The sequence below is a fragment of the Pelodiscus sinensis genome, chromosome 16, assembly GCF_052426305.1.
Source record: "Pelodiscus sinensis isolate ZL-2025 chromosome 16, ASM5242630v1, whole genome shotgun sequence".
NCBI lineage: Eukaryota > Metazoa > Chordata > Testudines > Trionychidae > Pelodiscus > Pelodiscus sinensis.
The window spans coordinates 6,803,516-6,819,642 of NC_143067.1; the positions used below are offsets into that span (position 1 = coordinate 6,803,516).

The 16,127-nt window shown below is 53.2% G+C and overlaps 1 protein-coding gene across 1 annotated transcript in view; it reads left to right on the top strand.

Moving 5' to 3' along the window:
• Positions 1-929: 929 nt before the first annotated feature.
• CCDC69 (coiled-coil domain containing 69) overlaps positions 930-16,127 on the top strand; it is a 30,019-nt gene continuing 14,821 nt past the window's right edge. Inside the window, exons 1-2 of the mRNA XM_075900577.2 lie at positions 930-1,149; positions 15,104-15,176. Coding sequence (XP_075756692.2) covers positions 1,102-1,149; positions 15,104-15,176 — 121 coding nt within the window. The 5' untranslated portion in view covers positions 930-1,101. The remainder of the gene's footprint in view (positions 1,150-15,103; positions 15,177-16,127) is intronic.

Consider the following 16,127-nt stretch of genomic DNA (forward strand, 5'->3'; position numbering starts at 1 on the left):
AGATGGGTCTACGTCTCTGACTTACAGAGCTGCAGATTGACCTGCTTGTTGCAGTGTGTCTACCCTCCTTCTCCCCCCATTATCAAACCACCATTCCACAATTTGCTGGGTCACCCCCCACAAGCCCTGCTGCTCTTACTAGGGGCACTTCTTGGCTCTCTCCAGTCACACCAGGACCAGGAAAAAATGAGTCTGGTACCTTCCCAAAGGCCTTGTCTACATGAGAATACGTTTTCCAGTCTAGATAGCCATACCAGTAAAGCCTTGTAGGGTTATGGAGATAAATTCCTAGGAGCCAGCAGGTCAAAGTGGGGGAGAGAGAGCATGGGCTCTGGTGGGTGGGGCTAGGAGGGGTCTTGCCTCCCCAAGCCATGGGGTCACCCACCTCCTCATGATGCTGGGATCACTGGGAAGGTTTTGTCTGGTCTGGCTGGAAGAGGATAGATTGGGCCAACCTCTGGCCTTAAAACCTAGTAACCCTTCCTTTCTCCCCCAGCGCAGAGACAGAAGGCAGGAGCCCTGGGTTTGAGAAGGGAAAGTGGGGGAGCTCACGAAGCCTTTAGACAGAGGAACTGAGATCCTGGAGCTGCCCAGCGCTACACCAGGGGGACTAGCTGTACTTTGGGCTCCCAGCGGGTGTTCCCTGTCAGCCGGGTGCTTGTGCGGCTGCTCAGGAGCGATTCCAAGGCTGATCCGCAGAGTGGGTGTTTTGCTTCTCCTGGTGGTGCACCCCCGCACGTGCCTGGGTGCACAGAGAAAAAAAATATTCCGCACGCGGAGGGGAAGGATTAGAAGGCACACGGATTGCAGGCTGTTTCCCCCGCTGAGAAATGTCCCTTTCCCCGGGGCGGGCTGGCCGCTCCCCCCGGCCCTGCCCACACGTGCTCTCCAGCAGGCGCTTGGTCTGCCGCCAGGCTGCGCCGGGCCAGCGCGGTCGGGCTGTTTTGCAGGGGGGCTGCCGCTCGGGTATTTACGGCGCGCGGCGGTCCCCGCTGAAGTGCACGCGGCGGGCGGCGGGCAGGGGCGCTCTTAGCTCGCCGCGGCCGTGCAGCGCCGGGCACTGAGCGCTGGGGGTCCCGCTGCCTGCAGCCCCGCCCGGCCATGGGCTGCACCTGCAGCACGAGCGGCCGCTGCCCGGCCCGGAGCAAGGTAACCGCGAGCGTGCGCCCGGGAGCGGGGCGGGTTCCCCGTGCACAGCGCCCGGGGAAAGGGGGCACCCCCCATCCTGCCCTTTCTGGGACCCCCTACCCGCGAGCCCGGGGGGCGAGGGGAGCTGCAGGGCTGCATAGAGCGCCCCATGGACCATCAACCCCCCCCATGAGTCCCGGTTAGTCTCCCTGGCGCGGGGGGGGGGGGGGGAGCTGGATGGCGCCCCCCACTTTAGACAAAGCCCCTTCCCCAAAACCACGAGCAGGGGGAGAGGGGCTGGCGGGCTTCTAGGGAGAGTCAGTGCCTGGAAGCCGAGACACCTTGTTCCTGAACACCGGAGCTGTGGATTGTAGCTAGGGGGTGGGTCCAGGGGTTCTTTGCCTAGGTCTGAGTGTCTTGGAGAGGGTGTAGGAGCTAATGTGGGTAGGTAAGGAGGGGGAGGTCTGGGGGTTCCTTCCACAGTCCTGCAGCCAGAGAGCCTCAGAGGGGAAGCCGTGTGCGTGTCTGCATCTTTAGAAACCACTTTTGTCATGTGGCATCTCCAAGACTCGCAGAACTGTTCGGGTGGTATCCTGAGCTCTCCCGGGCAAGCTATGCCCAGCATGCGGGTGAATCCCCAAGGCAGAACAAACAGGCTCCGATAGCAACACCTCCCTGACAGGAGAGAGTTAGCAGCTGTGCCCGGAGAAAGGGTGAATTCCCCCCACGCAGCAACATCTGGCCCAGTCTGGGCTCAATTTAAGTTCTGTCCAAGCCACTAGCTCATCACTGGTTCCTGGGGGGAGCAGCAAGAAAGATGCTTTTGGCTGAGGAAAGGAACTGTGCTACAGGGAGAAGGGGTCTGAGACCTACAATGTGGAGCAGCAGGAAAACGGTGTAGGGTCTGCACACCTCACCCTGAAGCATAGACACTTAGATTCTGCCTTTGCTACCTGCACTGCTGAGCAGGAAGTGCAATCGCTGTTATTCTCAGGGTGCTGACTGTTTACCAGCCAAGTTCTCTCCCTGAGCTATTTATTCTGTGGGTTTAGCCTTTCTCCAGTTCCGGGATGAGCTGCACGCAGACCCATCTGACCAGTGTGTCCATTATTTGACTGCAAGCAAATAATTGCTGTGCCAGTTTCTGAGTTGCGTGTGAACGGATTGGTTCCCCTTGTGCTTACAGTTATTCGCTATTTGTTACTCAGGGCCTGTGATTGGTCACCTGAGCCAGGCTGGGCACCCTGTAGGGAGGATTTTAAAAGGTGGAGGGAAATCATCGAGGTTGCAAGATGGCTGCACAAAGCTTTGCAAACATTACTGTTTGCACCAGGGAGTAGTTCTGAGCCTTCCAGGGACTTTTGAGACAGAAAACCCCCAACTTGTACAGCTACTCAGAAAACAGATACAAAGAGACACATGTGCAGTCCAAGAGAACTCGCAGGGGAGTTGCAGAGAAATGCCCGTGAATATTTTTGTAGCTCAGGGCGTTCCCTGGGTGAGAAATGCAGCATTCAAGGGGCTCCAGGAATTGAGACTAGTCATGAGATAAAGTTATCTGGAGTTACCTCCCTTTGATTCTGATGTGTCCAGTAAATACCATGAGCTAAGTTAGGGCACAGAAGGGATATAGGCCTTTCTGACCAACATCATTACATCAGGCTTGGTTGCCTTTTAGAGTTTATGGGCTTGCTGCGTAAGGCACTGGGTGGAATGCTATGGCTTGTTGTAAGGAGTAGTTGGCCCTTCTGGTTTAAAGTCTCTGACACCAGAATAGATTAAAGAGCCTGCAAGGGGGAGTGTAAAAGGGGCTGAAGGTGAGGAAAATTCAGAGACACGTAGAAGAGGAATTTTCAGTGCTAGGGTTGAAGAAGAATAAACCACGAGCCTCATTCCGTTCACGTTTAGCAACTTCTCAGGCTGGCAAAAGAGAGAGACATCTATCCGGCATGATCGAGATCAGCATTTCTCAACCGATGGTGCGAGTACCCTTAGGGGTACTCGAGAGAAGTCTGGGGGGTACGTCAACACAACTGAAATTTGGAGACAACTGAATTTTTGTTTGAAATTGTGCAGCGCTTTATTATTTTTGTACCTTTTACACCGCAAAATGTCATCGCCTGCCCGGCTACAATTAAACTGTTTAAACAAATGGGTTGCAATGGTAGAAAAAAAATAATGTGTCTGAAAACTGTATGTAGTGGGGTACTTATATTTTTTTAAAAGGGGGTGCTTTATAAAAAAAAGGTTGAGAAACACTGATCTAGATGATGCTTGGTCCTGCCTGGACTCGATGACCTCGTGAGGTCTCTTCTAGTTCTAGGGTTCTACGAAAAGTCCTTTGGATGCCAGTGGTTCTTATGTGGATATGTAAACTGCTGAGATTCTTTCATCATTGCATGGGGTTATTAAACCTGCTTGCTAGAACAGGGAATAGAAAGGATTCTTTTCACCAGGACCCATGTTGGAAATGACCTTGGGGAGTCATCACCTTCCCAGTCTAGGGTATTAACCAGGGATCATGTGTTCACATCAAGTGGGTGTATGACATCTTCTGAGTGCAGGGGGGAAGGGCGTTGGCAGGCCTCTGTCCAGCTATTTCTGGCTCCTAGAAGAGCAAAAAGATAAGCAAGAGGTTGTGCAGGGGCCATGTGCAAGAACCCACCAGGGGATCTTGTAGTCATAAGACCACTGAAATGTGTGATCAGCTCTGTAATTCAGCTGCTTGAAGTTGCAGGACGTAACCGGCTTTTCCTCTGACCCCCAGTCATAAGCGGTGCTAAGAGGCCTTGTTGGAATGACGCCGGGCCCAAGCCCGGATCTTTCAACAGTGGATTACACACGTTACAATTAAATGCTACCTCTGTGCATGTACACACTTCCAATAGAACCTCAGAGTTACAAACCCCAGAGCTACAAACTGACCAATCAATCACAATCGGAAGCACACAGTCAGGCAGCCACAGAGACGAAAAAAAGCAAATGCAGTGCAGTACCGGGTTAAATGTAAATTACTAAAAAAAAACCAGGAAATGCTTTAAAAAGATTTGGCAAGATAAGGAAACAGCTTCTGTGCTTGTTTCATTTAAAGGAAGATGCTGAAAAGCAGCATTTTCTTATGCATAGTACAGTTCCAGCACGGTTACAGTCAAGGTTTTTAAGTCTTGGCTTGACAAAGCCCTGGCTGGGTTGATTTACTTGGAATTGGTCCTGCCTTGGGCAGGGAGCTGGACTTGATAACCTCCTGAGGTCTCTTCCAGCTCTATGATTCTAAGGTTCCGTTTTAACGGTTTTTGAAAGAACCATCACAGCGTTTTGTGTGGCGTTAGGAATATTTCAGAGTTCCGAACATCCTCTGTTCCTGACAAGTTCATAACGCTAAGGTTCTACTGTCTTAAAATCAGAAAGGGTCAGAAATTGTGTTACTAGCAAGAGGGTTAACTCCGCTACAACGCTTAGTTGCACGTGTTGGTGAAATTGCACACGTGATAGTATGTTAAAAGCCAGGAATAGGCAATGGTGCGTAAGTGCACCGTGCCTCGATCAACGCTCCTGCTCTCCTTGAAGCTGTTGGCCTAACCTTCCTTCCATTGATGTCAGTATTAGTCACAAAGAAAAGTTCCTGGTGACTTTAAGAGGAGAAGCATCACACATTTCCTGTGTTCTGGTGATTTCATTCTGCAACGATACTTTTGCAGTAGGCATTTACAAATGCAATGTTAGAAAAAATCTTGCACTAAGATAGGGCTCATTGATTGCTAATGGGGACATATCTCTAACCACACTCAGATCCATTGACTTCACAGGGCAACACGTGTAATGGCAAAAGATGGAACCAAACCTGGGACTCTGGAGCTTAGTGCATGAGCCTGTACCGCTTGAGCTAAAAGCAAACTAGCTCTCAACTAAGCTGTTTGGAGCAAACTCCTTCTTTCTCTCTGTAAGGGGTCTCGGTGCCACTCCATGGGACAGTGCACCACCCCCAGCAGGTGTGTGGGTTACACACACACAAACAGCTAATTGCCAGGCTGCAAGAGTCATTCAGTCAAAAGCTGTCCGGTGCCCCTTCAGTTCCTTAGGAGTTGTGTAGTACATCCAGGGGATATAGCAGATACACACTGATCAGTGCACACGGGCCAAGGTATCTCTGCAAAGACACCGTGCTCTTCAGGTACATTCCAAACATGCTTAATTATCAGCCACGTTGTGCTTTGATGCTTGGCTGCGATTTGAACTTCCTTCTCAGTGACGTTGAACTGACCTCTAAGAATCAAGTTTCCAAACTTTAGATGTTTTGCAGTTACCTCTAGAGCAGGAGTGGGGAATAATTTTTACAAAGGGGCTACTTAATAAATTTTGGTATGTGGTCACGGCCCAGCTCCACCCCCAGAAGGGGCGGGGCCTGGTGTAGAAGGGCAGGGTTGGGGTCTAGCCTCCCTCCAGAATTGTCTGGGTCCAGAGGCTTTGAATTAAAAACACAACAAAGGGCTCACGGCTACCGGCCCCTGCTGGGGTAGCACCGCAGTTGGGAGCTATTAGCCATTTAAATAAGATCCTCCTGCCTGAGACATCTGGAAATTCATGGGCACAGGCAGCAGAATATAAATAGAGAGCAGCGAGATGCAGTCCGCGGGCCAGACCAAAGTGCTAGGTGGGCCAGATACGGCCCCCGGGCTGCATCTTGCCCAACCCTGCTCTAGAGGGTGGGGAAAAGTGGTTTGATTGTCTTCTGCCCTTGCTCTGCATCCAAAAACTAGGGGAAAGGATTTGGACCCAGCTCTGCAAAATAATTCACCCACTTTAAGGCCCCTTTCCACTGCCAAAGCAGTGAGCTCTTGCAACAACCGTCCCACATTGCTGGCATTCGGCTGTTCTGTTTATTTGGACCATCCTTCCCCCAGAAACTGCAGCCAGGGACACATGCTCATTCTGGCACCTGTGAAGCGGTTAACGGTCTCTCTGGGATACTCCTAGAGAGACTGTCACGGAAACAGAGAGCGATTGTTAGCACATGTGGAATGCTCATACTTTCCTTCCCGTTGTCAGCTTCAGGCCCTATTCTCCCCTTGCCGGGCGTGAACAGCGTAAGTGGTTTGTTTTTGGACACACAGACCGAGGCAGGAGCTTCCAGCAAACGGCCCCATAGTGCAGCTTGCTCTGAGATTGTCCCCTCACCTCCTGGGGTGCGCCCTGGGACTGTCAAAGGCACCGTCGGCGCCAAACAACCCCCGTTAAGTTCCATGGACGTTGCTCATCTCCAGGGTGTAGTGGGGAGAACAGACCCCTGCGAGCTGTGTGCAGCCTCGCTGATGAGAGAGGGGTCCGACCGAGAGGTGGGGGCATGAGAAGCACAGAGCGGAAAGGAATCAGTCAGACCAGCCAAGGAGGGGAATCCAGCTGGCAATAGGACATCTGTCTCAGCATTAGGCTTGCCTGAGGAAAGGCCTTTAGGCCCTGCCTTTCACTGCCTGCTCTAGCTAACCGGTCCTACACCGTCCCTGGGCTCGCAGACCGGTCCTACACCGTCCCTGGGCTCGCAGACCGGTCCTACACTGTCCCTGGGCTCGCAGACCGGTCCTACACCGTCCCCGGGCTCGCAGACCGGTCCTACACCGTCCCCGGGCTCGCAGACCGGTCCTACACCGTCCCCGGGCTCGCAGACCGGTCCTACACCGTCCCCGGGCTCGCAGACCGGTCCTACACCGTCCCCGGGCTCGCAGACCGGTCCTACACTGTCCCCGGGCTCGCAGAGTATAGGGGGGGTCTGAGAGACTCAATCCATGAATCCCTGACTTCAGCCCGTTATCCTGCTAGGAAGGGGAGCAGCAGCTGGCAGGCGTGGTGCCAGGGAGCAGCTGTTCCCTGTGAGGAAGCGGCCCTGTTTGCCACACACCCCGCAGCCTCTGCAGGCCCCCTCCGGCTTCTAGGCCGGGGTCGGGTCCCTGTTGGCCCGACCAGTGCTGAGGCAGTGAGGTAGCTCTCCCAAACTCGGGAGGGCACTAGGAGCTCATGCGAATGCCCCTTCCACCAGGCCTCTGCAGAGCCGGACCTCTCCGTCTCCCTCAGGCAGCAGGCTGCTGCTGCCCGAGGGCCAAAGTGGGCCCCTGGGAGCCGTCTCTCTAGCGGGGAAGCGGGCAGCTGGGATTGAGGGGAGTTTAGCGCTAACCCACCAAGCATTTTGGAGGGAGTGGGGTGGTCCTGGGAGCTGAGCCTGCGGGGTGGCCTCTGCGTGCTTTCAAGTTTGTGATGAAATCCTTTCCCCAGAGGGTCAGAGGGAGCTGATCGGATCCCATCCTGTCTGTGCCACCCCGTCCAGCCCTCTCCTGGAGCCCCCACTCCGCACTGTGCTGCCCCAGCCCAAGCGGACGCCATTTCAGTGTTCCAGGGAAGGTGCGAGCCGCACAGGGCAGGCGGCGAGGCGGAGAAGGGCCCTTCCTCGGTGAGGTTTCCGATCTGACCCCTGCTGCGCACTTCCCCCTGGGCAGTGGCTGTGAGAGCATCGCTCCCCTGACTGCTCCTTTGGAGGGTGGCTGGGAACTGCGTGTCGCACATCTGGCTCCCAGCTGTGATCAGGGAAGTTGGATGGGAGTTAGGGGCCAGATGGGAGTCAGGGGCCCAATGTGAGGCTTGCCCATCATTTGTTCCTGCCCCAGATTACTCTCTTGGCAGCTCCAGGCCCAGCCAGAAGGGGGTGCTGTGCTGTGTGCCAGGGGAACCTGGAAGTGCTCTGGCCCGGGTCCAGGTTCCCGTGTGTTGGCCTCTGCGTGCTTTCAAGTGTGGGATTGAATCAGCCAAGCTTTCATGCAGCTTCACGAATCTGCACTGGGAGAGACAGGCCCCTGGGAAGAGCCCGGCTTTTACAGCACACAGCCCGGATGAAGCAGCTGGTGGGACGATTTGCCTCCCAAAAACAGGGGCCTCCCAAACGTTAGGTGATCGGTTGTTCCCGACGTGGTAGAAGCGTCTGATCTCGCTGTAAAAAGCAGCCCTTGTGCCTAAGAGGATCAGTCCTTTCTGGATAATTTACTGCTCGGGGAAGAGGTGGACTCTGCAGTATATTTCAGGCTTTCCGCTGTCTCCTTGTCTGCCACTCTCTTCCAACCCGTGGGGACTCTGGGATGTAGTAAGAGCTTGCACGGCCTTGATCTTTTCCTGGGAAATCAGGCACAAAACCCCGCTGCCTTTATACCACTCTCTAAATGGGCCTGTCACACTTGAGAGGTTGGAAAGTAGCAGCCGGCCCCTGCAACGGTTCAAAGTGTCTGGACCCCTCTCAGTCTCTCTCTTGCACGTGCGGTGGCTTGGAGGTCTGGAGCATTCCAACCCACGTTCAGAATTCAGGGAGGTCCCTCAGGCACCCCCCTTAAGGTCTGTTTGCAGTAATAGGCACCCCCCCATAAGTTTTCAGTCTCTTTCCAGCCTACATCTTCCTAATACACCCCTCCAAGAGAGACAGGGCAGCAGGCAGCAGACGATTTTCCTTGCCTCCTCTCTCTTCGCATGGTGGTTGCTGTGTCATAAAAACGGTCCTTGCAAAGACCTTCTAGGGATATTCTGGGAGGATGCAGGCACCAGCTTGGGCTTGGGACAGGCTTTATTAGTTTCGTGCTGCTGCTTCAGATTAAACTTGGCTCCTCCTTGCATTCTGTATGTTTTGGTGGCATGGAGCCTGCTGGCCCATGCGAAAGAGCCATGTGCTTCCAGCGTGTAAACACGGAGAGCCCAGGACCAAAATCCTCCTAGCCAGGGTAATATGGAGCAGGAGAGGCCTCTTAAAATGTAGAGGACTGTCAGCATGCTTGACACATTTCCAGATCTCTGACTCTTAAACTCGTGTCTCCTCCCTCTCATTGTGACATAGAGTCACTGTTAGTACAATGCCGATTATTTTCAGGGCTTTGTTTTCCTGGCTTTCTGGTTCCTAGCACAAGTGGAAGTTCTGGGTCAGTTAAAGGACCCATTTTCATAGAATCATAGAACACTAGAACTGGAAGGGACCTTGAGAGGTCATCGAGTCCAGTCCCCTGCCCTCATGGCAGGACCCAGTACTATCTACCATCCCTGATAGATGTCTCTCTAACCTGCTCTTAAATATCTCCAGAGATGGAGATTCCACAACCTCCCTAGGCAACTTATTCCAGTGTCTGACCATCCTGACATCTAGGAAGTTTTTCCTAATGTCCAGCCTAAACCTCCCTTGCTGCAGTTTAAGCCCGTTGCTTCTTGTCCTGTCCTCAGAGGCCAAGGAGAACAATTTTTCTCCCTCCTCCTTGTGAAACCCTTTTAGATACCTGAAAACCGTTATCATCTCCCTTCTCAGTCTTCTCCTTTCCAAACTAAACAAGCCCAATTCTTCAGCCTTCCTTCATAGGTCGTGCTCTCTAGGCCTTTAATCATTCTTGTTGCTCTTCTCTGGAACTTCTCCAGTTTCTCCACATCTTTCTTGAAATGTGGTACCCAGAACTGGACGCACTCCTCCAATTGAGGCCTAATCAGCACAGAGTAGAGCAGAAGAGTGACTTCTCGTGTCTTGCCCAGGCTTGGGTCCTGAGTAGCTATCGGTTACCATTCAGTAACTGGCGTCTGTCTGCATGGGATGAGGTTGGCATGGATCATCCCGGAGGTGTTTACCTGTGTGGCTGGATTTGCTGGCCTTCTAAGGTCTCTTCCAGCTCTCTGATTCTATAACTGACTGTTGGCCTGTTTTCTGTGTGCTGCACCTTTCAGGGTGTAGGACCCCCTTGTCTGTGAGGAGAGGCAGGCAGACAGTTTGTGTTCAGTTCTCCGCAGTTTCTTTCCTTTCCAGAGCAGAGCTCATTAGGGCAAAGACAGGCCCGCTTGCACAATGGGAGTGGGTCACAGATCCCAGTGAATCAAACAATCACCGGGGACCAAGAATGAAAACACAGGGACAGGGGGGCAGGGCACACGGTCAAAACAAAGGATTCAGAAAAGGATTGGAAGCAGAGATCCCCACACCCCACCCATGTACCATGGAAGGCAGCCTAGCATGGAATGTCAGGATCACTGAGTGACATTCTCTGACCAGTTTTATGAAGTCAGACTGGATGATCAACAGGGTTTTTGTGGCCTGGAAATGTATGATATAAGCTCTTTTAGAGTTCCCCTCCAACCACAGAAGGCCATTCAGTTCATGGATCTGCATCTGAATGCATATCACGTGTCTGCACCTGCTCTGTTCTGGGAACTTTTTCCTGCCTACAGTAGCAGGTCGGGAATATTTCATTTCTGTTTTTGCACATTCTACTTTCTTGGGAATCTTTCATTTCCAGATATGCATCTCCACCTTGCAAGAGGTGTAGATTAGCCACGGAATTTTAATGACGGTTGCCAGGTGTCTGGTTTTGAATCGGACAGTCCAGTTTTTGAGCTTTCTGTTCAGGAAACAAACTGAGAAAATAGAAATGAGAAAATAGAGATGTCCGGTATTTTCTAAATAAGATGTAAGTAGATTGTGATGTAATGTCAAGTGTGTCCGGTATTTTTGTTGAAACCACCTGGCAGCCCTAATTTTAATGCACCGAGTGGGTGGCTGATTGTTTGTGATATACAGTAGACTTCTGATAATCCGGAACCTATGGGACCTAGGTGGTGCTGGATTATCAGGAATGCTGGACTATCAGGAGGTACTATAAGCTGGTTATATATATATACTGTATACATTATATACTGCATATAAAGTGTTCTTAACCCTTTTTATTGTACATACTGTAATGTTTTAGTTTTTTTAAGCCTTTTTTACCCTTTTTGCTCAGTTTAGCTGCTGCCGCTGTTACCTTGTGACTCATTTTTTGCCAAAGCTCACTCACTGGGCTCTTGCCATTTTGATGCCGGACTATCAGGAGTGCCGGACTATTGGATGCCGGACTATTGGAGTTTTACTGTACAATTCACTGAGGTTTTACTTCATTCACAGCTTTAAAAACCAGGCTGGGTGATTTGCACGACAGATTGCTCACCTATCGCCTTTCTGACATACATTGTTTTTGCCTTTGCTATAATTGGAGTTAGTCTGAAGTTACTGGGACATAAAACAATAGAAATGCTCGGCGCACAGCAAATTTGGGGTCAGTCGGGAACAGAACCCAAATGGCTGGACTGTGCTCAGTTGGGGCACGTCTACACAGCAGAGCTAAACTCAAAATTAGCTCTGCAACTCGAAACCCAATAGTTTATTTCAAAATTGGGCACGTCTACACCGCACTTATTTCAGAATAGAGCACTCTTCCCCCGACTTCCCTTATCCCTCCTACAATGAAGTTTACAGAAGTCGGAGTAAGAAGCCCGTTATTTCAAATTTATTTTGAAATAACGGGCTTGCTGTGTAGACGTACACTCTGTTATTCCGAATGCGCACGGACGTTATTCTGAAATAATGCTGCTGTGTAGACGTACCCTTAGAGACAGGGCCACATACCGAGCTGACTCCAGGAAAGCAGTCCAAGTGACTCTAAGATCGTGTGTACGTATAAGGAAGTGCCTGCTACTGGAACTCCATCAGGGTAGCTACGTGGGGGCGAATTTCCTGAATGTGGATAGAGCCTCACCCCCGGGTCTTGCACCTCTTTCAGTCCCCTTGGGCATAGGCAGTAAGTGACCCTCCCTCCCCCGTGCCCGCACGCTACCCTCCACTCAGCCAGGCTCAGCGGCCCAGTTCTGCGTGGTTGGCGAAGGGTGTGAGTTGCACATTGGGCAGTGGGTGTTGGTTACGTGTTAGGTAGTATGTGTGTGTTACACTGTAGGCAGTAAGTATTGTTACCTGTGGGACAGTGGTTGTGTGTTACATGTTGGGCAGTGAGCCTGTGTTACCTGTGGCTCAGTATTACATGTTGGACGGTGTTTGTGAGTTACATGTTGGGCAGTGTGTGTGCGTGTGTGTCACCTGTGGGGCAGTGCATGTGAATTTTCAGGAAGCCGACTGAGAGAGGCACAGTCAGTGGGGAGAAACTGTGAGAGACACCAGCTGGATTCTTTCATGTTCCTGGACACTAGGTCTTTGCCACAGAGTTAGGTTGACCCTACTTCATCGTAGCAAGGTGTGAAAAATCCACCTCCCCTCAGCGACACAGTTAAAGTGACTTGGCCCCTAGTGTAGGTAGCACCAGGCCAGTGGAAGAATTCGCCAGTCGACCCAGCTGCTGCAGGGAGGTGGATTAACGTCAGCGGCGGGAGAACCTCTCCTGTCGCAGCTATGTAGCTACACTGAAGCGTCCAGCTGGGTTGCAGCAGCGTTTCTAGTGAATTCAGCGCCTCAGAGCGCAGAGGTGGTTTCTCTTCGTGCCATTTCTCGCGGGTGTAACGCCCCTGGTGTCACGGGAGCTGTTCCTGATTGACACCACGTCAGATCTGCCATGGCTGGAGGGTTTGGCGGCAGGGGACTGGGGAGGGAGCAAGGCTGCTCTTCGGCAGTTGGACAAGTTGGAAGCAACTCCGGGGCTGGAACGGGACTTGCTGCGATTATCCCCTAAGCAAGCTCCCAAATCTTGAGTTCTGCGCACCCCGTGCAACAAGGCGGCTCGGATGGAAACTGTGACAAGACCCCAGCGCTCGCACGTGGGGCTGGCAGCAGGAGCCGATGCGCTAACAAAGCATTCCTCCGATGAGGATGTCATTGTCTGAACTGGAGCGAGACCCAGAGCTCTGCCGGTGCCAGATACTCGGAGGTCTTGTTTCTGGCCTTTCTCCCTGTCAGTGCCTTTGATTTAGGATTGTTTTTTCATGTCACATTCCTGCACGGGCTCCGTGGCCTAGCCCAAGCAATTTCTAAGCTCTGCGCCTGGCTATAAAAAGCGACAGGTCTGTGGGCACTGCTAGAAGACCTGCCTCCCATTCTCGGACCTGGGGCTCTGACTGGCTCATAAGCTGTCCAGCAGCCCGGGCGTGCAGAGGTGGCGTGAAGCTGGGCTTAAGGGAGGGGCACAGCAAGAGCACTGGGAAATGTTTCCAGCCCTCTAGCGCCAGAGGGTTTGGCACTAAACCCCTGTCTCACACCGACGGCTTCTTTGTACGGGTGCTTCATGTTGTCCAGTCCCCCATCCCAGGAGCTGTTGGAGGGGGAGTGGTGCTGATCATGACACTACATAAGAACGGCCATACTGGATCAGACCAAAGGTCCATGTAGCCCAGTGTCCTGTCTGCCAACAGTGGCCAATGCCAGGTGCCCCAGAGGGAGGGAGGGAACAAAACAGGTAATCATCACGTGATTCTTCTCCTATCATCCATTTCCAGACAAACAGAGGCTAGGGACACCATTCCTACCCATCCTGGCTAATAGCCATTGATGGTCCTAACCTCCATGAATTCATCTAGCTCTTTTTTTTGAACCCTATAAAAGTCCTAGCCTTCACAGCATCCTCTGGCAAGGAGTTCCACAGGTTGACTGTGTGCTGAGGGAAGAAAAACTTCCTTTTGTTTGTTTTAAACCTGCTGCCTATTCATTTCATTTGGTGACCCCTAGTTCTTATATTGTGGGAACAAGTAAATAAGTCTTCCTTGTTCACTTTTTCCACACCAGTCATGAGTTTATAGACTCTATCATATCCCCCCTTAGGCTTCTCTTTTCCTAGGAAAGTCAGATTTGTACCTCGAAACGGGAGGGTCCCAATTGGCAGCTGGCCTGCTGGTGAGGCTGATGGGGGGGCGGGGGCGTGCAAAAGGTGGAAAGGCAATAAATCTTCTAGTCTGTCCTTGTGGCTGGGGGCTGCGTAAGATGAGCACGTGGAAGGAGGTGTACATCTGTGTGTGGCAGGGAGGGTGAAGGGACAGGTAGGGGTGTCTCCTCATGCCTTCTCCTCAGAGCACTTCTGCAAACAGTGAAGCAGGGCTAAGTGGGAAAGTGAGTAGCCTGAGCGAGGAGGGAGAGAAAACAAGCAGGCCCGTGTAAGCCACTTTCGTGTCCCTCTGCTGGGATTTCTTGATGGGTGGCCCTCTACATGCTGCAGACTCTCTCCCCACAGGTCCCTCTGCGTGAGAGCTCCCGGGTTAGCAGCGGGTAAGGAAGGCAAAGGAGGGCATTGCCTACCCAAAAAGACAGGGGTGGCCCCACCCATGCTCCGCTCTCCCCCCTGCGTGAAGAAGGCTGCCGCTGCTCTTGGTCTGGCCCTGGGGCTGAAGGCTGGAGGGGGTCAGGCGACTGGGGGTTGGGTCTGGCCATGCAGCCGTGGCCGCCTGGCACTCCAAGGCTGGGGACGTGCTGCAGCCTGGTCCCCCTGCGCTGGGGCCGGAAGGCTGAGGCTGCGTGGTTGCCCGGCCAACCTGCGCTCCAGTAGGCTGAGAAGGCTGGGGCCTTGTGGCTGCCCAGCTAGCCAGGAAGGCTGGGGCTGCATGAGAGTGGACTGGGGGGGGGAGGCTGGTTACTGTAGTGGGGGTTTGGTTTGGCTCCATGGGATGCAGGGGTGCAGAAGGGGTGGGGCTTTGGAGAGAAGGGATGGGAGTGGAGTTTGCCGTCCCTGGCTGGGAGTTCACCCACCGTTGGGCCTGCCAGCGTGTTGCGTCCCGTCACACCCAGAGGGCAGAGTGGGCTCCGTGGAGCTGTAGCCGGCTACAGTCAGAGGCCGATGAGGGAGCTAGCAGAGATGCTGCGCTCCCTAGGGAGAGAACTCGCCTGGGATGGGGTACGACACAGGCTTGGCAGTCGCCGGCTGAGCTGCCCATGACCAAATGTAAGGGTCTGGGGCCGTTTCAGTGGCAGTGTCTGGCGCTGGAGAGCAGCACTCCAGGTGCAGTGGGTCCTCGCTGGGCTCTTAATGCGGCTGCAGCTCCTTCACGGAGAGGGACTGCTAAACAGCTCGGCAGCCAGGGGGACCCTTCACCACGTCCTTTTCTTAGGGGGACTGATTTCAGGGACTTCTTCCCATGGCACAATTCCCTTCCGGTCCCAGCTGTGCCCCAAAGCAGCATGGTTTTCCATTCCACCCCGCATTTCGTGACTCCCTTTCTCTTATTTTTCCCACAGAAACACCTAAGAGCCCAGCAGCCAAAGGGGCAGCAGGATTCCCAAGAGCTGACGGCCGGGAAGAGAGCAAATGGTGAGATGCTGGCTCTGACCCACAGGCTGTGTCTGGCGGGGAGAAGAAGCCCCTGCACCCCCTCTGCTCCTGCACCCTACCTCCTACCCAGATTCCTCATCCCACTCCTGCACCCCCTTCCCGCCCAGGCCCTGCACCCCCACTCCACTCCTGCATCCTTCCAGATCCACCAACCCCTAACCCGCTCCTGCATCCTCCCGCCCAGACCCAACCCCCCAAATCTGCTTCCCAGCAGCCCCCCCACACTGAACCCCTTGTTATTGGCCCCACCCCAAAACCTAAAGGGGCCCACAAACTTTACTAATTTACTAGCCCCACCACCTCCACTAGGCTCTGGTGTGTGAGGGGAATGCAGGCAGCACCTTTCTGCTTCTGATTTGGGGGCCATGTCAGTGAGGTGAGGTGGGGTTTTTTTTTCTTCCCACTGATTTTTCTCTGGGTCAGGGGCCCCCAACCCAAAAAAGATTCTTTACTGACTTGAGTTAAATCAGAGTGGATTCTCTCACTCCAGTTTCCCAGAGGATCTTGGCTTTAGTCCCACCTGACATGGTGTCTCAGTGCCCCACATCCAATGGTACCCACCAGTTTTAAACAGCCCCTTGGAGAACCCGAGTCTATCTGGCAGACTCCCACGGGGCCCCGCTATTTCCTTATGGCCCCATAGCCTCGCCTCGGTGCCTCCAAAACAGACCTACGTGGAGTTCTCACACTCTGCTTGCCGGAGTTTCTCAGGAATCCCAATATCCTTGAAACTTCCATTGTCTATGCAGACCCTCCATTGATACGGGTCATTTTCTGCCAACCCGTTCCTGGCGCCCCCAACAGGCCCATGACACAATACCTCTGTCTCTTTCGCTGCCCCCAATACAGCCCTTTGGCACCCTCCGGGAGCTGGGCAAAGTGCATAAGAAAACAAAAGCACATTACAAGCGATTTCCACTTTATCCCACA